This window comes from Haliotis rufescens, unplaced genomic scaffold (assembly GCF_023055435.1).
Source record: "Haliotis rufescens isolate VD_foot unplaced genomic scaffold, xgHalRufe1.0.p SCAF_16, whole genome shotgun sequence".
Classification (NCBI taxonomy): Eukaryota; Metazoa; Mollusca; class Gastropoda; order Lepetellida; family Haliotidae; genus Haliotis; species Haliotis rufescens.
Window position 1 is genome coordinate 19,757,596 of NW_025963846.1, and position 21,812 is coordinate 19,779,407.

Sequence of the window (21,812 nt, forward strand, 5' to 3'; positions counted from 1 at the left end):
TCTTTCTTTTCTTATGACGTCTTTTCGTAACATTTGACTATTAATATTGTATTTTGACCTTTAGTAGTAACATTTAGTTCTTTATTCGTAATATTTGACCTTAATTGCGTACTTTTGTCCTGCATCACTTCGGGCTTTCCTCCCACATTAAGCTGACACGCCGTGATATAACTGGAATACTGTTAAAAGCGGCGTTAAACCAAACTCACTCACTCACTGATTGAAACCAACAGGCATTATTCCAAACTTCTTGTCGTGAATTGTACTGTCACTTTCATAACAAAGCGGTAAACAAATGAACAGCTGAAACGCTTTAGCTGCGTCATAAACCGACTGGGAAAACCACTCTGTCACTGTTGCTTGAAAAATTCCACTTCCATTCTTTGCATCGGCTATTACGTAAGTTTTAGACGATATGTCAAGCTAACCCCGTCATGGAAATTGCTGCAAATGCAAAACGCTCTGTCATTGGAGGGTGGAAATGTCTACACACATACAGGTGATATGATTGGTCAATTTGATACCACGTGATGATTTGCGTATCCGGATATATGGAGGTATATCGTAAACAACAGAAGTGGAGCTAAAGTTGACGATATCATTGACGGGTATATACAGATATGCACATTTACAGATTTCCGGAACAGTAAAGTTTGATGTAAATTGCTGGTGAGTTGTCTAGGAGAGTGTTAAATCTTTGTAAAATATGCTGGCGAGATGTTCGCTCGACTAAATCGAGGTTGTGCGAGATTATGAATCAACATGAACTGACATTGAATTGGACGTTGGAATAACTTGCCCAATATTTCCGTTATATTGCCTGTCGTCGCTATGCTGGTCGTCACTGCAGTCGCCCCGTGACTTGGTTTGTTTAGATACGAGACATTTCGTTCTAGTCCAACCAGTGTCTGCACACACGCACGACTCTGAAATGTTATTGTACGTGAAAGGGGCCCTGTAAGGGTTTGGCCATCTTGTCGAAATTCCAAATTCCGTTAAATTTGGAATCGTTGTTTGTTTATGCTTCTCTATGGACCAGTTTATGAATAAAGGGGTGTCATGCCTGTCAAATAACTTGGTATTGATATTCTTTTGGTACACAGTAAACACCACGAGCCAATTGATAAATTGTCTAGTTTATGTAACATTTCAAGACGAAGGCTTAGTTTGAAAATATCTAATTTTGATGGAAACAAGCAACTAAATTGAAATTGAAAAGAAGACCCATTGAGATCTGAAAATAAATAATGTTGATAGAAACAATTATGCAACTGCATTTAAATTGAAAAGGAGTCCCAGTGAGATGACTAAACCTGTGGTAAATCTAGACTTGCTTCATTGAAGGCTATAGCATTACAGTCAATTCGGGGCAGAAGGGAAAATAATATGGTTCAGAGACTGTGAGACAGTAGTAACATTGCATGCTCATACTTTCAAACTAATTGGTCCTGAGACTGCAATGAACTGAGATTTTAATGACCAAGTATTCAGTGCTGGATGACTAAGTTATGATATAACAAGGAGTAATATTTTGGATAATAACTTCTTTATTTTACATACACATCCTTTCAGGGTTACTTCTTGCCCCTTTATCAGGTGTTAGGTGAACATGACATCTGTTTATACACATGTACAAATGAAGCCAGTGTTAATTAGATACATAAAATTGAAGCCAGTTTTTAGCAAGATTGCCGTTCTTCGCATCAAGAAGAAGTGATGTACATGAAAGTTATGAGTTACGATACCAGTCAAAACGATTGGTTCCAGAGCCATTCGGATGTCAGCTTTCTAAAACAATTCTGCTCTGTTTTTCTTAATCAATAATTTCGATCTCTGCCAAAGGAAACCATCTCAGAACACATATGTACCGTTGTAGTAACCCATTGTGGTGTAGTCTGGAGATGCCAAGGTGTTCACAAAACACAGAACCTATAACAATAAATAATAGGGAAGCAGGTATCCTCCCAAAATACTACTTTCCAAAATCACTACAGTCTAAAACGACAAAGTTACTGGTCCAGCATGTCAAGTGGGAAGCTAATCCCAAATTATGTGATTGACTGTGGGATATGTTTCATATTAGGAACTTGTCTCAATTGTTAAAACAAAGTTATGTGAACTTTAATGACAGTTGGATAGACGCAATCATTTTGCTAACACTCCAATAGTTTGAATATAGGTACTAAATCATCCGATAGTCTTCCTTGAAAGGTTCCCCTCCCATAGTTTAACAAGAGCGGTCACCCTCCCATCGTATAGAATAGTAAGTATAGTGAATATCACTTGAAGATTAATTTGGGACATTAACTTGATCGAACTTTGTTTTAAGTAGGAGAAAGTCCGAAATCTCGATTATTTTTGCATATGAAACTTGTTCTCGTCCTAACAGCCTCGAACTGGCTTCACGTGCGAAAATAATTGCGAGATTTCTGACATTCTCCTATACTTAAACAGATTTAAATAATCTTATATCAGATATCTTAAATCTGAGTTTAAATTCATGGTTTTTTTTATCAAAAAACAACAGCATGATGGCAATTTAAAATTTAAAATCATCTACAAACTCGATAAATATGAGATATGTTTTGCAAATATTTTTACGTCTGTAAGTAATTCTAGAAAATTAAGTTAGATATACAAAAAGAATTGTAATATTAGTATTACGAGATCATGATGCATATGGAGTTTACCACAGTGCATGGTCGTGTCTGTTTCATCAAATTGATGATGTAACATCCCAAATTGTTTTTGTTTATAATGAATACACAAAAAGTCCTGTTCTAAGTGTGGCAAGGGGAATCTTGCATATTTATACCGTGGCTTCTTTCAGGGTTCACTCTAGGAATTTTCTGACATTCGCCTTTTTTTCAAATTTAGGGGCTAAAAGCACAAGGCCCCTACCTAGAATTATCCCTTTACTTTAATAATTTTTTTGGTTTGTTTTAAATTTTTAGGTTTTCAGGATGACGAGTTGGACTTTAATGAAAATGAGGGTAGTGCTTGTTTCCGGGGCATAACTCCTAAACCGTTGAATATTTCTTGATGAAACGTGCTATACAGATCAATCTAGTGGTGAATTTGTGCCTTTTGTTTATTTGTGATATAGAAAAATACTAAACACAACATTATGTTTTTCTTCATTGAACTGAAGGTAGCAATGAATCAAAAGTGGGGTATAAGTAGCCAAACTCCATTTCCGAATTGCACCAGACCAGGGGGATATCTCATCTCCCGATGACTCTTGTTTTACTTACTTCTAATTGGTTTGACCGCCTCCGTGGTCTAGTGATAGAGTGTCCGCTCGGATAGCAGAAGGTCCGGGGTTCGATCCCAGGCCGAGTCATACCAAAAGATGTTAAGAGATGGTAGTATTGGTACTTGTTGTTACCCTGTCTGGCGCTCAGCATTAAGGAGCTAAAACAAGAACTGGTCGGCTCGGAGTCAGTATACTGTGTCTGAGTGGGGTATTCATGTTAAACTGCGGCATGGTATTTCAGTGAGCTAGCACTATAAATCGGCATCTGTCTGGACCAGTACAACAGCGTTAGAAATTGGCACTAGTCCTTTAGTCCTTACCAAACTGCCCAATAGTAAAGGTATCCTAAGGACTAGTAGAAATTGGCCCGTTTTAAGGGTTTTGCTATATGTTATCGTCATAAGGACTAGTAGACAAAAACTGTTAGTTTCTAACCCTGTACAAGCAGCCACACAAACACATACACGTACATGCACGTCGATATATAAGTGCAATAATCTTTGACGAGACATTAAACCCAATTTCACCTCACCTCTAATTGGTTTACTCACCTTATTTATCATCTCATGTAAATACATGGTCTAATATCAAATACATGGTCTGGTATGTTTCAATTCATTTTTCAAAGATACTCAACTTCTAGTTAACATGAGGGAATCTTTCTTAACTTGATCTCTCACATCTGGTTCCTATTGGTCTACTCCCTCCGCTTGGATTGTTCCACTACCATGACCACATCAATGGGTAATTTGCCTTTGGTTTAACTAAGTGTAGTGATTTTGGCATACCGTGAATGTAGCATGTATTTGTTTTGGGAGACAACCAGCGAATCATTATTTACTTTAATTTGGATTTTCTCGTATTATACCGAAATCAGATATGCTTGTCTGAATGCATCACTCACATGTGACAAGAATTTATAAGCCTTGACTCTGATTAGCTGATTAGAAGGTTCACCTGACAAAGCCTCAAATGATGGTGTTCTCATAATAATATGATTTTATTTTTGATGAGATTGCAGTAGATACAGAGAAGACCTTTCGCATTGTCATACATGTACTTATGTATTGTCAATGTAGTTTACTGTACATTGTGAGAGTGCAGAAACTATAAATGCACCATTGAAATAATACTAATGCATATATTCCAACTGTAAGATAAAACAAATGCCCATCAGCTGATCGCAGAATTCATTTTCCATCAATTATGTTTGGTAAAATAGATAGATTCCATTTGAAAAGTACATTGTGCCAAGTCAATATGTTTCAAACGGTAACTGATTGGTGCTGCTAAAAATTGAGTCCAATGACCACACATCTTTCTTACAATGCTTGGTTTTCACAAACAAAAATGGCTTTACGTTAGAAAGTTAAAGTACCCAAATATCAAGAAATGGGTGAGTAATAAAATAAATGAATACCCACTAAAATTGTGGATATGCAATTAGAATCAAACAATGGTAAGTAATCATAGTTTTGCCCCACAATATTTATGCCGGTACTATATGGGGATTAGAAATTCCAGACTATGTTTTATACGATCATAATGTTTTAGAATCCTGTGAGTCATTCATGATTTTATTTTCTCAACAGACAAAAATGTCCCAGTGGAAATCTGTGAAGTTCTCCTTGGACCTTAAGTCGTCCGCTGCCCTACAGCGACAGTTTCTCAGGGAGGTCAATCGCTACCCTGCCCTTCATGGGGGCCCACTCCTACTGCAAGCCATCAACAGATATGAAAGGTTCTGGCTGCCTCTTGCTGCCAAATATCCCAGAGAACAACTGGCAGCACCCTTGGATATAGAATGGGTGTGGCATTGTCACATGTTGGCTCCTCTGAAATACCAGAAGGATTCCCACACAATTGCTGGATGTATCGTGGACCACAAGCTCATGAATTCATCCGAAAGAAAATCCTCACTAGCCAAGTCCCAGCAGTACTGGAGACAGATGTATCCATCTGAGCCATTTGAGGTTGACTTGCTCGGTTCCCTGGTGGATCCCAAGCTTCAAGGACCATTGGTGTCTTCTTATGACCTTGTCGATGCTGTGTCAAGACAAAAAGTCTTCTTCTATCAAATCTCACTTCCTCATTACCATGACCAGAAGTATTTGGACATTTGTCAGGATCGATACAAGAAGTTTATCTACTTGAAGCAAATGAATCCGGGCAAGTTCATCGTCCCATGCTACGACATTGACTTAATCTGGCACACACATCAACTGCACCCTCTTCTGTATAAGAAGGATAGTGAAGCACTTCTGGGGAAAACCTTCAACCATGACGATACTGTCACTGACCGTTCTGTGGGCTCCAAGCTGTACAACTCGGACATGGAAACTCGTGAACTTTGGCAATTAAACTTCAGAGAAGGCTTTGCTATGTATGGTGCAATGTATCGGGGCAACCCACCTGATGGAAAACTCCACAACATGGACAGAGCCGAGATCTTTGCTGCTGCTACAAAGTCAGCTGTATTGAAATTGGAGTCGGTCAAATTATCGGGCCTGCCGTCTAGTGTGAAGAAGTTTAAGCTGAAGATATCTGCTGCTGCAGACCACAAAGAAATGCAGACTTTGGCCTCATTGAAGAGTCCTAACCAGGAATGGAAAGACAAGAATCTTGTCAACTACAAATTTGAGACAAAGTCAACCAATTGCCTCAAATTTCGCCTGGAAGAAAGAACAGGCTTTGCTTGCTTCGGCAGCCAGATGACTTTGGGAGAAAGTAAGTATCCGATGCTCTCACATATTGAAACTGGAGGAACAACGGCTACTCCACTGAATGTCAACATTGACCTTGGGAACAATCAGCTGAAGGTGAACTTCAAGGGAAGCCTTTCCCCACCAGTTCAGGGGCCATGCTTGCTGTTCCTTTCCTCTGGTCGCTATGACAACTGCATCATGCCGGAGAATGTGGAATCAATGTGGGGTCCAGTTCCGCTCCCACCTGTAAAGCCTGGGGAAGAAAACAGATGTGAAGTTGCCACTCATCAGTAAGTGTTGTTTCGGTGTGTACACGGAGATCTATCTAGACCTGCTCAGAGGTCAATATTCGGCCCAAAGTCTTCGGCAACTGTCAGGAAATATTCCAAACTTGATATCAAAAATAATCCAAATTCATGTTAGTACAGTTGTCAAGGTAGACACAATTTTATGGATAACAACTTCTTAATACTGTAAAAGCAATTGTCGTTTTTTACAGTATTAATGAAGTTGTTATCCATAAAATTGTGTCCACCTTGTCATCCATCAACGTCTAAGTAATGCCTATCAAACAGTTAGTACTTTATCATGTTTATATGGAAAATATATAGCCTTGTGAATTGATTTGTATTTCATTGATAATAGGGTCAATATTGGGGAAGGACCTTATGATGATTGAATGAATACAATGTTAATATACCTCTACCATGTCTCTGTTTAGAAAATAATAACTTCAATAACTGGGGTGACTATTGGGGCTATTTTCACAATTGCGTTTGTATTCAATAGTACCCTACCCAATAGTACCCTACCCAATAGTACCCTACCCAATAGTACCCTACCCAATAGTAATGCGATAGTATTAAACCAGCTTTTAGGCTTGGGCATTACATCAATCGGTGTAGTAGAAATGAATAAGGTATTGCTGACAATGTCAAATATGGCCATTCTCCACGCTGTTGCTACCCAATAAAGGGAAGTAACTCTAATCTTATCATCATGACCATCACGTCGCTACATAAGTGCAATAATCTTCGATGCGACGTTAAACCCCATTTCACCTCACCTCACTTCATTATGACCATACACACGGCAAGGTTAAAACTCTGATGTAATTCTGATGTGGGGGCACGGGTGGCCCAGTCGTCTAAGGTGCCGCGATTCGCTGTGCAGAGTTGGGTCCCTTGGGCACGCCAGAAACCTAAGATTGTGGGTTCAAATCCTGGTTCACCCCGATTATGTTTCTAGGTTTGTCAGCACCATACCCGTGCTCATGGGTTTCACCGAAGTGGTAAACGTCTGAGACCTGCATCACTTCGGGCCTTCCTCCCACATTAAGCTGACACGCCGTGATATAACTAGAATACTGTTAAAAGCGGCGTTAAACCTCACTCACTCGCTCTGATGCAGAATTTATGCTTTATTTATAATTAATTGTAATTGTTAATTATCGATTGTTATGCGTACCATTGACAGTACCACTGACTTTTTAAAATTCCTATCTATATACCCGATAGTACAGTCGTACAGCGATTTTGTTTATTCATCACTGAAACAATCATATCTCTATGACTGTCGTAAGTCTATGTTAAGGGAGTTATGATCACCTTAGCGCCAACTGCTTGCTCACCAATTCCAACACATTTCTCCTGCTTTTGGCCTTATTCATCTAAAATATTAACTAGATTATTCATCCATCTAGTGTGTAATATATGATGATCTATAAAAATCCTTTAAATGATTGTCAACGCCAAGTTAAGAAACTTTGTTTGATGAAAGTTCCATCATAAAACAAGGGCAAAACACGAAAATGGTGACAAAAGAGGCCAGTAAACTCAGATATTCAACATTTTCAGAATTAAGTTTTCTTGTGGGTACAGGGTTATGTCTCAAAACTTAAGGAATTAAGTTTTTTATCCGACATTAAACTTTTGAACCAGTATTTTAGCAGATTAGGCTGCAAGATGAAAGAAATGAGATATTGTTACGCTGTGACTTCATCATGTCCATGGGACACTCATCAACACGTTCAGGGGAAAGGTAATTTAATAGTGTGAGTGAGTTGGGTTTTTAACGCCGCTTTTAACAGTATTCCAGTTATATCGCGGCGTGTCAGCTTAATGTGGGAGGAAAGCCCGAAGTGATGCAGGTCTCAGACGTTAACCACTTCGGTGAAACCCACGAGCACGGGTATGGTGCTGACAAACTTAGAAACATAATCGGGGCGAACCGGGATTTGAACCCACAATCATAGATTTCTAGCGTGCCCAAGGGACGCAACTCTGTACAGCGAATCGCGGCGCCTTAGAGTTAGACGACTGGGCCACCCGTGCCCCCAGGTAATTTAATAATATAGGAGAGGGGAGCTTGTCATCTATGATGATGATTATAGGGAGAGAGGTCCTGGAAAAATGTTGCATGTATTGGGGATTGAGGTGGTGGGTGAAACTATCAGACATAAGGTTGGGGGGGGGATCAGCAAAATATACCAATCAGTGGTCCTCCTTTTCCCTCACCTCCCCCCCCCCCCCAAACACACACACACACACACAAACAAACCCACACCCCCTCATCTTGACCAGACCCCAAGGTGTTTGTAAGTTCAGTGTGCCAGCAAGGAAGTGATGGAATGCTGCAGACATGGTAAAGCATTAGTTTATCATGTTTATGTAGCACCTCAGTAATATTAACCTTGGCATTGGTATTTATGCCTGATGATCTCAGTACTAACACAAGGTAGCAAATACAGAGACTGTTAGTTTCCTCCCGTTTCTTACAGGCTGGTGAACCACACCCAACAATTAGTGTTCACAGTACGTGTCATTCACAGTCTTCCACTGCTCACGTCTGCTATCCAGGTCTTCTATCACGACAAGATGGCTGCTGTAGCCCATCTGGTGGGTTCAGACCAGATACCTCTCCCAACACAGGTAGGCACTTGCTGTCATTCAAATTTCTCAAAGGTTCACATACATCATACATTTATTTTCAGCACTTACAATGTTCCCGTTTACCGGTAATTACCAGTATTTTACCCGTAAAATTAGGCTTGGACCGGTAATTCATCTGACTGCCAGTCCCTGTGGATTGGCAAATAAAGTACCTTATAAATCTTTGTTATTGAACATCACATCGACGATATTCATATAAGTATAGTTTTCGAACAAAGTAAGCTTGTTTGTTGCTATCTGGGTTTCCCCATGACTATTTTCTGTGCAGGAAAATAACATTTTCATTGCTTCACATGCTTCAAGGTTGAATATATATTTGTTGTGATTTAGTCTCGAAATATTTAAAATTAGAGAAAATTGTGACTGAACTTTGCGTGAATGATCTAACTAAATTACTTCAGAGATGATGACATCGTATATATGTTGAACATGTTGCGACTGACAAAAATTAAAGGGGACTGGCCACAAGGACTGGCAGTTTCAAAAGCCAGCGGGAACACTGATTTATCCAGACATCTCTGCTCATATGCAGTTTATTTGTTCCCTGATCAGTGGATCTGTATGCATTCCAGTTATCATTCTCAACTCCCTGGGGAATATACATCCCATGCTGCCTACAGGCGCTAGAGGGTTTTTACACCCACCTCACATATGATATCAGGTACCTATTTGCTGCTGGATGATCAGAGGCACATTTGAACTAAGACACTTGTGCAGCAGCTGAATAAACCTATTCGTGTTTCCACTATCTGGTCATCTACCAACAGTGGCCTCATATAGCTGGAATATTGCTGAGTGCGGCGTTAAACAACAAACAAACAAACAAACAAACAAACAAACCAACAGCGGCGGTCGGGTAGCCTAGTGGTTGAAGCGCTCGCTCGTCACATCGGGTGCGATTCCCGACATGGGTACAATGTGTGAAGGCCATTTCTGGTGTCCTCCGCCGTGATATTGCAGGAATATTGCTAAAAGCGGCGTAAAACCATACTCACTCACTAACTTGCTCATCTACCAATAGATGCATGGGTTCTTTTGAGTGCACAAGATGAATGTCATGTACACATGGTACACGTAACACATGTTATACCCGTTTTCATGATGTTACATTCGATGAGCATAAAGGGGTCACATTGCTATATAAGTGCAATAATCAAGAAAGAGGATGATAGTCAGGTGATCAGCTTGTGTAAGGTCACAACGCACAGGATTACACTTACAGTGTGTGACCCATTTGTTTGGGTGGTGAGACCATGGTGATGCTGGCATGTGTTCGGACAAAATGTTTTTAGAAGCTGGAAACTTTGTTCCAGCATGTTTCCACATAAGGATCGAAAGAAGAAGGAAGAATGCACAGTGTGAGATAGAATAAGTATATAAATGTCCAAATTAATGTAAAATTTACTATTATAGGATATTGTGTTGTGGATGAAAACATTTGAAATTATCTTTTAATCAAATTCATATTATTATTATTGATATGGACAAGTTAAGCCTAGCATTAATCTTGGAATCGTATATTAGCCACGCATACTTCGTCACCCAAACTTTGTTTAATTTTCTTTTCACAGAAAACAATTTTGATTTACTTTCAAATGTCAGTGGGTCAGAAGCACGTCAATCATCACAATTATTATTCCCAAAGTTACTATCATCATCGGTTTCACTCACAACTTTTGGTCGTGCGATCATTTTTTGCTGTGCAACAATGGAAAAGTACTTTGCCATGTCAAATAAAACAGAACAGTCTACGCATGCCAGAAGTTCGTAAACTGATGCATCGCACATAGTAACAATATTTAGCGTAACCAAATCCTGTCAGCGCTGCATGGAGCTATCAAAATGTTACTTAACACAGACGATGAGTAAGGTGATACGAGTCCCACTGCAATCGGGAAAAACAGGCGATTGAGAAAACGGCGTAGCAAATTCAAACATGTTATTTGTTTGTGTGTCTACACATGTGAAGCAATAAATTCAGTCACCACAAGATATTTTTTCAAGGTCGTCATTTGGTGACCTCAGAGTTTTTTAATAGTAGACAGACTGAACTTTAGGTCGCATTGCCGACAGTTTTAGTTGGAGTTTTGAGGCCTCTCCATCCCATTCACTCACTCGCTACATCTGTTGCCATGGTTACAGGTAAAGCATCCTGACAAGTGTATAACACTCAACCCCAGGTCAGGCGAGAGAGCCATCCTCATCAAGAACAGTGAAGGAGACTGGGGCATTGTGAAAGGTCGCTGGGGAGGATACAGAAAAGGAGTGGCAGGGGTCAAAGGTTAGAAATTGGAATGATTTTATGTTTGTGCACTATGCTTATGAAACGAGACTAAACTCTTGTTGCTTTTCATTTGGCATGTTTAAGAGATCAGCAGTCAACATATTTGTTGAGTTATGAACACAAAGACTACCACATTCTGATGCTTTAATATGAACTACGATGTGTCCTGATCCTGATGATCGTACGGCACTGTTCAGAAGGCAATCACTTGTTCCTTTTTTTTTTTACAATGTCGGTGATCGAAAATTCTAAAAGTGTCAGTGTCAGTGGTTGAAATAAACTTGTTTTTGCCCCTCCGCTGTACTTGAACCACATGAATGTCGCCATTGTTCTGCCTAAACAACTGCATAACCGGATATGTCATATTGAAGGGCAATAACTGCAGTGTTAGAAATTGGCACAAGTCATATAGTCCTTGCCAAACTGCCCAATAGTTAAGGTACAATAAGGACTGGTAGAAATTTGCCTTTTTGGGTGGTTTTGCTATATGTTATCATTATAAGGACTAGTGGACTGAAACAATTAGTGTCGGACGCTGTTAACTGTTATTGGTGTACACCGCTTCTAACTTTGGTGTAAACACTTAGCTATGTATTTCATATTTCGCAATTATTCCACTTTTCAACACAAACATTTGTCATGCAAAAGCTTTCAAGTATCAATTGTTTAGTCTGGGTATGGTTGTCCCACTTTGTGGTGCATCCTGCAGCCCGGCATGGATTCAAATGGTCAATAACCGTCATGAGTTGAGACTCTGATCTGACCAAATTATGGTAATGTTTGTCGGCCATGTTTGTGGATTTCACAAAAATGTTATACTTCTAAACATTATGTTGCTTCCAGCTTTACTGCCTCATTATAACAAATTACTGTTCAGCGTTCAATCATCGCCCACAAACTCACTTGTGTGCTCTCTATTCAGGAACCAGACATCATCGGGGTAAGCGTGGAGTGCCTGGGTGTCCAGGCTACTTGACCTTCAAATTCTACGACTTACTCCACGGATCTTCGAAGGAGATCCAACTTACAGATTATCTGCATCAGAAGTTCTCTTTCAAGTTTGGGTCTCTGTTCATGGACCTGAAGCATGGCTATGTTCGCGTGGAAGAAGACACAAGCCAGATCCCGGAGCACATCGCCCTAGCCTTCTCTATCTCCCTTCTACACGTGCTGTGTCAGCCCCGCTCCTCCGACTGGAAGCCAGGGGAACCTGTTCAGAAGCAAAGCTCAAGGGGAACACAATCCGTGCAATACATCCCGTCGAATGACATGGCCTTCATCATGGCTGCAGGCTTTATCACCATGACACCATCCAACCACTACATCTACCACACCTATGGCGCCAATGCCTGTGCGGGTTGTGGTGGAGGTGGGATGGGTGACATTGATGGAGTGGACACTGGGGTGGTTGACACGGATGTTGGGGGTGGCATGGATGGAGGAGACATAGGATGTGGAGATGTTGGAGATACTGGAGGGTGTGGTGGATGTGGAGGGTGTGGTGGATGTGGGGGAGGGGGAGGAGGGGGTGGATGTGGTGGTGGTGACGGCGGTGGATGTGGGGGTGGGTGCGGTGGTGGGTGTGGAGGAGGGTGTGGCGGAGGATGTGGAGGCTAGATGGAAGCATGAAATGGATGAAGATGAAAAGATCAATGCGGTATGGGAAAATATGTTTACATTATTTGGTAAATTAACAGGAAAGATCTGCATTTATTAGAGACCAAGAATATTTGACAGCAGAATTAAAACATACATCTCTCAATATCTATATATAGTGTTAGCTTTGAGTGGTTTAATTGTCAGGAAATGATTTCCTCAAGGGACAGCAGATCCATGTGTTCACATACTGTTTGTGCATGATCAATACATGTAAGGGACTGGTGATCTGTTATAGGGGAGAGGGGGGCCTGTGAGATTAGGGGTGCGTTGAGGTTGGGGGGTGATGTGGGGACACCAGAATTTAACACAACCAGGTGGTGGGGTGGATGTCATGTAAACATGTTATGTATTGGGAAAGGGGGGGGGGGGGGGGATGAAAAAATGGGAGGGTCGGCAAAATATGATACAGTCCCGAGTCCAATCTCACAACCATCATCCCCCCCCTCCCCCCTCCCCCCTCCCCCCTCCAACCCACAAGTAATAAGTGGCCAGTCCCTAATGATGTCTGTATTGTCAAAACCATTACTAAAACCCCAATATTTTTTAGAATAATGTACAGTGAGTGTTGATTTGTAAATGCAATCGCATGCTGCAAGCATGTTTTAATATATATTTGATGTTTGCATAATCATAACTTGTAATGGCTTGTAATCTAGTTTTTTAAGATGTCAGCAGTAATATGTTCGAGTTGATTGGTGTATTTTACAGTGCTCTGAGTCAAGATGAAAACATCTTAGCAGTGATTGGAGCATCTGTGTTACCATAGTTACTATGGGATGCATTATCCCATTTCTCAGAATATTAGAATGCTGTAGTGTAACTTTATATTTCAATACATTAACACACATATAATCATGATGTTCAGAGGTAGCGTACTGCTGTATGAGCAGGATTATCATGAATTTTTTGTACATGATAAGATTGGAACACAGATGCTTTGAATTACTTGTAAACAGCTTTGTGTGTGATAGATCATTATATGATATGGCGAATGTACATCGTCAAATAATTAGACCAGAACATAATCTGACGTGAAGATCAGGTGTCATGGGTGGCACAGTCATCTAAGAGAGTTGTGTCCCTTGGGGACACCAGAAATCTATGATTGTTGGTCGAATCCTGGTTCGCCCTGATTATATTTCAATGTTCGTCAGCACCATACCCATGCTCGTGGTTTGACCAAAGTGGTAAATGTCTAAAACCTGCATCTCTTCGGGCTTTCCTCCCACATTAAGCTGACACGCTGTGACATAACTGGAAAACTGTTCAAAGTGGCGTTAAACCCAACTCCCTCACTCACAACCTGAAGATTGACATTAAATATATATATTACTGTTTGGCTGTGATGGAGATTAACACAGTACTTGATATCAGTAGAAAATGTTACCAGTGACCTGATGTAACCATTTTACTCTTGTGACACCTTAGTGTTGTTGGTGGAAACAGATGAATTTCTTTGGCAAACAGCCGCATGGGACCTTCATTTTTTTCATTATTTTTTTTGTCTTTCATTTTCATAAATTACTGTTTGATATTGCTATGGCATTTTAAAAACTCCTGCTTGACCCCTAAATTTCCAGTATTCTCGTCAGTACTCACTGAAAGGGGCTTCCATGTACATGTATTTTGCTAATAAGAGATTTATTACTGACAGGATGTTATAAAGAAAAAAGCAAGAGAAGAGAAAAACTGTCAGAAATTTGTTTCTTCTGTCACCTGCCTTGACAAAATATCTACGCAAGAGTAAAAATGTAAAACAATCTGTTGCTTCTGTAGCTTATAGTCTTCTTGTATTTTTTAGTATGACATGACACAATGATGGCCATCATCTTTGATGAATTCTGTAAACATGAAAGTTTATGATGTTAAAATATTTAGATTTTTGTTTTTGGCTTGCATGACAGATCACCAGGTCTGATATGTATGTGTTCTTTGTTTTCAGAAATAGATATAAGATGACAAATTTAGATTATTCAATTTTGTTACATTTTTAAAATGTTTGTTTTCCGACCTGCTAACGTACAGGTCCCTTTTAAATGAGCCTACGATACAATGTACAAGTTATAATAATTGGCCAATAATTGTTTTGTTAACTGACCAGTTTTTGATGGTCAATATGTTACTTTTGTGACTGAGATTGTTGATATATATGTGAAGGTCTGACATGACTGTGTTGATATTATATGTGAAGGTCTGACACGACTGTGTTGCTATATACGTGAAGGTCTGACACGACTGTGTTGCTATATACGTGAAGGTCTGACACGACAGTGTTGCTATATACGTGAAGGTCTGACACGACTGTGTTGCTATATACGTGAAGGTCTGACACGACAGTGTTGCTATATACGTGAAGGTCTGACACGACAGTGTTGCTATATACGTGAAGGTCTGACACGACAGTGTTGCTATATACGTGAAGGTCTGACACGACAGTGTTGCTATATACGTGAAGGTCTGACACGACAGTGTTGCTATATACGTGAAGGTCTGACACGACAGTGTTGCTATATACGTGAAGGTCTGACACGACAGTGTTGCTATATACGTGAAGGTCTGACACGACTGTGTTGCTATATACGTGAAGGTCTGACACGACAGTGTTGCTATATACGTGAAGGTCTGACACGACTGTGTTGCTATATACGTAAAGGTCTGACACGACAGTGTTGCTATATACGTGAAGGTCTGACACGACTGTGTTGCTATATACGTGAAGGTCTGACACGACTGTGCTGCTATATACGTGAAGGTCTGACACGACAGTGCTGCTATATACGTGAAGGTCTGACACGACAGTGTTGCTATATACGTGAAGGTCTGACACGACAGTGTTGCTATATACGTGAAGGTCTGACACGACTGTGTTGCTATATACGTGAAGGTCTGACACGACAGTGCTGCTATATACGTGAAGGTCTGACACGACAGTGTTGCTATATACGTGAAGGTCTGACACGACAGTGTTGCTATATACGTGAAGGTCTGACACGACAGTGTTGCTATATACGTGAAGGTCTGACACGACAGTGTTGCTATATACGTAAAGGTCTGACACGACAGTGTTGCTATATACGTGAAGGTCTGACACGACAGTGTTGCTATATACGTGAAGGTCTGACACGACAGTGTTGCTATATACGTGAAGGTCTGACACGACTGTGTTGCTATATACGTGAAGGTCTGACACGACAGTGTTGCTATATACGTGAAGGTCTGACACGACAGTGTTGCTATATACGTGAAGGTCTGACACGACAGTGTTGCTATATACGTGAAGGTCTGACACGACAGTGTTGCTATATACGTGAAGGTCTGACACGACAGTGTTGCTATATACGTGAAGGTCTGACACGACAGTGTTGCTATATACGTGAAGGTCTGACAGGACAGTGTCTTGCTGGAGTTGGGGAGGATGTAGTTTAAACAGCTGAAGACTGATGTAGTTGAAGACATGGATGTGACCTTCAACATGGCAAATAGCCCATGCTGCATTATACCATGCCAACTGACCAAAATACTGGGCCATTTGCAAAGATGTGGGCCCAACTTGTGAAGAATCACAACCAGCAATATCTTTACATTGCTTCTTGAAGTGAACAACTGTCATTTGTGAAGTACTCTTGGGGAAAGCACATACAAGCTGTCCACTAAGCGTTCGGTCGGGTACACAGACTTGAACCTTTCCTTTGTATCCTTTGAGTAAGTTGAGAGTACATTTTAATCTTATTTTATGGACTGTTATTAACTCATCTCTGGACTGAAAACATTTCACCTTGGTTTCAAACTAATGGCTACAGAAAATTAGATTCAGTCTCTGACAGTATATTGACAAACTTTGTCATGGACTGTCATTGTATTGCATGCACTGGTATTCCAGATGGTATGCAGGGATAGAAACTTACTTCTTTTAGTCTAGTCCTTTCGATATGTGTTGAAAACCTTCAAGGGGGCACGGGTGGCCCAGTCGTCTAAGGCGCCGCGATTCGCTGTACAGAGTTGCGTCCCTTGGGCACGCCAGAAACCTATGATTGTGGGTTCGAATCCCGGTTCGCCCCAATTATGTTTCTAGGTTTGTCAGCACCATACCCGTGCTCGTGGGTTTCACCGAAGTGGTAAACGTCGGAGACCTGCATCACTTCGGGCTTTCCTCCCACATAAAGCTGAAACGCCGTGATATAACTGAAATACTGTTAAAAGCGGCGTTAAACACAACTCACTCACTCACCTTCAAAATACAAGTAATAGTTTGCTTTTTGGCAATCTTAACCATGATGAATTTTGATTACAACTTCGGACTAGTTACAGAATCTAGAGCTGATGAGTACTACAAGATCTAGATGAGCGGTGGGGTAGGCTAGTGGTTAAAGTGTTAGCTCAATCTCATTTACATCAGATTTCAGTTCTAGCTGCCACTAACAAAGATGTGAGGACAACCCATAACATGCTACACTCACATGCCGAACATTTGTCATGTAACCATGAATCCCTAAGTTTTCTGTGCTATTCCAGTGTGGCTTAAAATGTTCTAAAGCCTTTATTAGTTCACCTGAATGAGAAAGAATTGGCATTTACATTTAGGACACATTACAGAAACTGTGTGTGCATTAACTGGATAGGATCAGTTTGGTAATACAAAACAAGCAACACATGTACTGCAAGGTGAAGGCTGCTTCCTTCTTGGCAATCATTATGGCTTTCTGTACAGTGCTGACCTACATACACTGCTGTCATCATAACAATAATAAACACATTCTTGTACTGCTGAAAAATGTTAAGGATGACCCATTTCTATTATATGACTGAAGGTATCTGTTATGCAATGAAAGAATTGGGTGGTCTTAATTTTTTCTGAGTAGTGTAAATCGTAATAGTGTTGAAAACTTGTTTAATAACCTCTGTTAGAGGAATCATATGACATCATTCATGAAACATGTTAAGAGGATGTGAATATTGTTCGGGCTTCTAAGGCGACGCCAGAAACCTATGATTGTGGGATAAATTCCTGGTTCGCCCCGATTATGTTTCCAGGTTTGCCAGCTCCAAACCGGTGCTCATGGGTTTCACCAAAGTGGTAAACGTCTAAGACCTGCATCACTTTGGGCTTTCCTCCCACTGTATGTCGCCATGCTGTGATATACCTGGAGCAGCATGAAACTCAACTCACTCACTCACTTGTTCATGTTTCACTGGCGACATGGGTGGCCCAGTCGTCTGAGGCGCCGGGATTCGCTGTGCAGAGTTGCGTCCCTTGGGCACACCAGAAACCTATGGTTGTGGGTTCGAATCCCGGTTTACCCTGATTATGTTTCTAGGTTTGTCAGCACCGTACCCATGCTCGTGGGTTTTACCGAAGTGGTAAACGTCTGAGACCTGCATCACTTCGGGCTTTCCTCCCACATTAAGCTGACATGCCGTGATATTAACTGGAATACTGTTAAAAGCAGCGTTAAACACAACTCACTCACTCACTCACTCATGTTTCACTGAAATAACCCAGAAAGCTAAGGCATGTGAGTGTATGTCCCGTAAAGCTGAACTCTTGGTACACTAGTCATGCGATATGTTATCCTCAATATCATTTCTGATTGTGATATTGCATGTTGTTTTCTTCATAATATTAACATAGATATAATATTTTATGAAACAAATCTGTAAATAGACAGTCAAAAACAACCTTTGATAGACATATTTGGCTTGAGAGCCACTTCCATTTTAAAGCTGATCGCGCCGATTGCATGACTATCTGTGATTTGTTGTTATCTTCTTCTTGTTGATGCTGATGGAAGACTTGGACAGTGTTTATAAATTGATATTCTTCCAGTTGTATGTGTTCGTTGTGGCTAAAGCTTAAGTGGTAAATGTGCCTTTCTTGTGCAAGTCGGCATAATGTATGATTCACAAACTACCCCGTACTAATAATTTCTTTACGTTATTGCAGACATCTAAGAATATGGACATCATTTGTTATACTGCATAATCTGATATGTCACAAAATAGGGTACAGATATTTGACCCAATTTCAGTTTGGTAGGTTGAAAAAAATAATAATCAAATTTTAAATATTTGTTTTATATTTCTTTTTAAGTAAGGGGGGGAATATGGGGCATGAGGAAAAGGGAAAGAAAGATGTTTAGAGTTACCTCCCTTTCCCTGAGAACAATGTTAAACAGGTTTTATTTATAGTATTTTAATTAATTTATATATGTTGATACCGACAGAACATGAGTTTTTTTTATATTTAACTTATTTTTAGTCGCCTGGACGGATTCGTAAACCAAGTTTTTACAAAGGTCTGGCCATATTAATGTCATATGTTATGTTTTTATATCTTTATATGTTTATTACATCCTTGAGCAGTCAGTATGTGACAGATATTGCTGATGTAGCATTACATTTTACTTAATCTGTGTTCATTCTAAGACATTTTGATTTCGAGAAGACAATTATTATCAATAACCATTTAAAAAGAAACCAAAATGTAAAAATGTAAGTGATTTAGGGGTCCATTGATTCCACCATCTACATCAGGAGCAAACCTCAGGACCCCCCTAATGTTGAATTGTGACATGCAGTGGATTACCAGATGTAGCCATGTAGTCACAACAGGTAAGGATCAGAATCCTTACTTTGTACTCCAACTTCTTAATGCCCGAAGTTAGTCAAAACAGGTTACTTGGATGAGAAAATAGAAAAAGATAAGTGCTGATTGTATATGTCATTTATTCTTTGTATTGAAAGATCTGAAAAGTGGTTAATTCACAATACCCAGCATTTCAAGGTTAAAAGTCAAAGGCATGTGTTTTTTTGTTTTAGTTCCAGCAGGCCAACATGAGAAAATGCATCACAGGTTTTCTTCATTCCAAGAAATTGTGATTTTTCATTTTGCAAAACCTTTCATTCTGTGAACAAACAAATGAACAAACTGTAAACTTGAGACTAAAATATCAAATATTGCATGTTCAGATTCTTAGAGGAACTGCAATAAACCCTGTACATATTTTTGCAACAATTACCTGTATGTAATCTGCCGTTTTTGATGTCTTTGATATGTGTGTATTCAAAATAGCCAAAGTTTGAGAAATGAAAGCGATGTGACTAATTTTCTGCATGTCTTGATTTGGGCCAGTTTTATGCTTTAGTTGAAAGATGTTTTTTTGACACTTTTTTCAACAACTGAATGAAGTGCTGTGAATGATTTGGACATGTAATATATTTTTTATGTTGTCATAGATGTAGGGGTTTCAGCAAAATTTTATAGTTTACAACTAATCATGTTGATCTGAATTTAACAGGATGAACATTGGTTATCTGAGGTAAAGAAACTGAACAATACTGAACAATAAGTGACCATATTCGTCCTAGATTCTTTTACTGTTATTGATGGCATGGGTGGTCCATTCGTCTAAGGCTCTGCAATTCGCTGTGCAGAGTTATGTCCCTTGGACGTGCCAGAAACCTATGATTGTGCGTTAGAATCCTGGTTTGCCCTGATTCTGTTTCTATGTCTGTCAGCACCGTGGTCGAAGGTTTCACGGAAGTGGTCAACGCCTGAGATCTGCATCACTTCGGGCTTTTCTCCCACATAGTGTGACAGCTGTGATGTAACTGGAATACTGTTAAAAGCTGCACTTAACCCAACCCTCTCACTCACATTTACTGTTAAGGTTATGTAGCATTTTCTAAGAATTTTCAAAATGAGTCTTTTATGCTGAATTTTAAGCACTTAAAGTACCAATTCAGCCATCCATATATGACTAATTTGACACATATGTCCCAAGTTACAAACTTGATGATGTGGAACCAAGACACGCTGCCAGACATGAAAAGCACCTCAGTATACAGGCCGACAGTCAGTCCTGACCCATCCTCGATGATACAGGGAATAGTATCCCCTTACTGTTTGGATAAATAGCCTGGACCCATTCCCCTGTTCATTGTAGGGGTTGTTTCTGGAGCTAGTTGTGAACTATAAACTTTTGAGAACATCCTCTTTTGCTTCTGATGTTTACAATGTTTTTGACTTCATGTATTTTCTACAAGTACATGATATGTGAAATCTGTAATCCATGCAACCGTTACTGCATCAAACTGTGCATGATGGCACCCATACCATTTTGGAGGTTTTTTTGTTTTGTTTTGATTCTACTTTGAGATCTTGTTTTTTATGTTGATGTAATATTTACACCCAGTATCTTCCTTTCAGTAACAACTAACATTACTACTATCTAATGTATTTTGTAGTTGTGCTCAGGTTCAAGAGGACACCATTTTGTATTTGTTTTACACCAGCCATGTTTCCTTCCAACAAAACTAGAAATTAAGAAAATGATTCCGAACTTTACACACTCAACATGTTAATTGGCATAAATATCATTACATTGGGGTTGCCTGTCTCAAAATCTAAAATATAGCCTTTTGAAAATATTTAAGAAATAGGCTGAACAATGTGTCTGATCTATAACACCATCAATTCTTTGTGTATTATCCTCAGAAGAGTCAGGCCCAGATTCTGATATTTCTGTCTTTGTATTCTTCCCAGTCTTTGAGTTCATTTTAGAGCTGGACATATATCTTGCTCAAAATCTTTTTGTATGTGCAATATCAATGCACTTAGAAAAGGTCCACATTTCTAGATCTTCTTCATATCTGTACTGTGTACATGAGCAAATGGCAATCAGATGTGTAAAATGTATTTCTCACCTGTACTCTTGGACCAGGTCGTGTTACTATTACTGCTGTTAACAAAACAGAACAATCAATTTGTGTTTTACAGCTGTTGAGTAATCATACTAGTAGATGTTTTCCAACATCCAACATCATTTTGATATTTTCACGATTTCAAAGCCCAGAGGAATATGTCATAAACTGAGAGGCAGTAGAAACTATACCATGTATACCATGTTTCTTTTTTAGGAAGTTGAAAATTTTTAAGAAGTGTTGTTAAGATTTGAATA

General features: G+C 39.7%; 2 protein-coding genes across 2 annotated transcripts; both read left to right on the forward strand.

Moving 5' to 3' along the window:
• Positions 1 to 510: 510 nt before the first annotated feature.
• Positions 511 to 13,224, forward strand: LOC124121781 (glycine-rich domain-containing protein 2-like). Its single transcript, XM_046484851.2, has 5 exons — positions 511 to 669; positions 4,849 to 6,251; positions 8,741 to 8,891; positions 11,055 to 11,193; positions 12,119 to 13,224. Exons 2-5 carry the CDS (start codon positions 4,855 to 4,857, stop codon positions 12,811 to 12,813), a joined length of 2,382 nt encoding a protein of 793 aa, XP_046340807.1. The 5' UTR covers positions 511 to 669; positions 4,849 to 4,854; the 3' UTR covers positions 12,814 to 13,224.
• Positions 13,225 to 15,018: 1,794 nt separating this feature from the next.
• On the forward strand, positions 15,019 to 16,904 carry LOC125380970 (the record flags this gene model as incomplete). The annotated part of the gene is made up of 1 exon (XM_048396759.1): positions 15,019 to 16,904. A coding segment is annotated over one exon (1,263 nt), but the record flags the coding sequence as incomplete, so codon positions are not given.
• Positions 16,905 to 21,812: the final 4,908 nt, after the last annotated feature.

Coding starts and splice junctions, on each gene's coding strand:
- LOC124121781 (XM_046484851.2), top strand. CDS start 4,855: ATGTCCCAGTGGAAATCTGTGAAGTTCTCCTTGGACCTTAAGTCGTCC. Junction 6,252..8,740: donor TGTGAAGTTGCCACTCATCA/GTAAGTGTTGTT, acceptor CGTTTCTTACAG/GCTGGTGAACCACACCCAAC. Junction 11,194..12,118: donor AGGAGTGGCAGGGGTCAAAG/GTTAGAAATTGG, acceptor CTCTCTATTCAG/GAACCAGACATCATCGGGGT.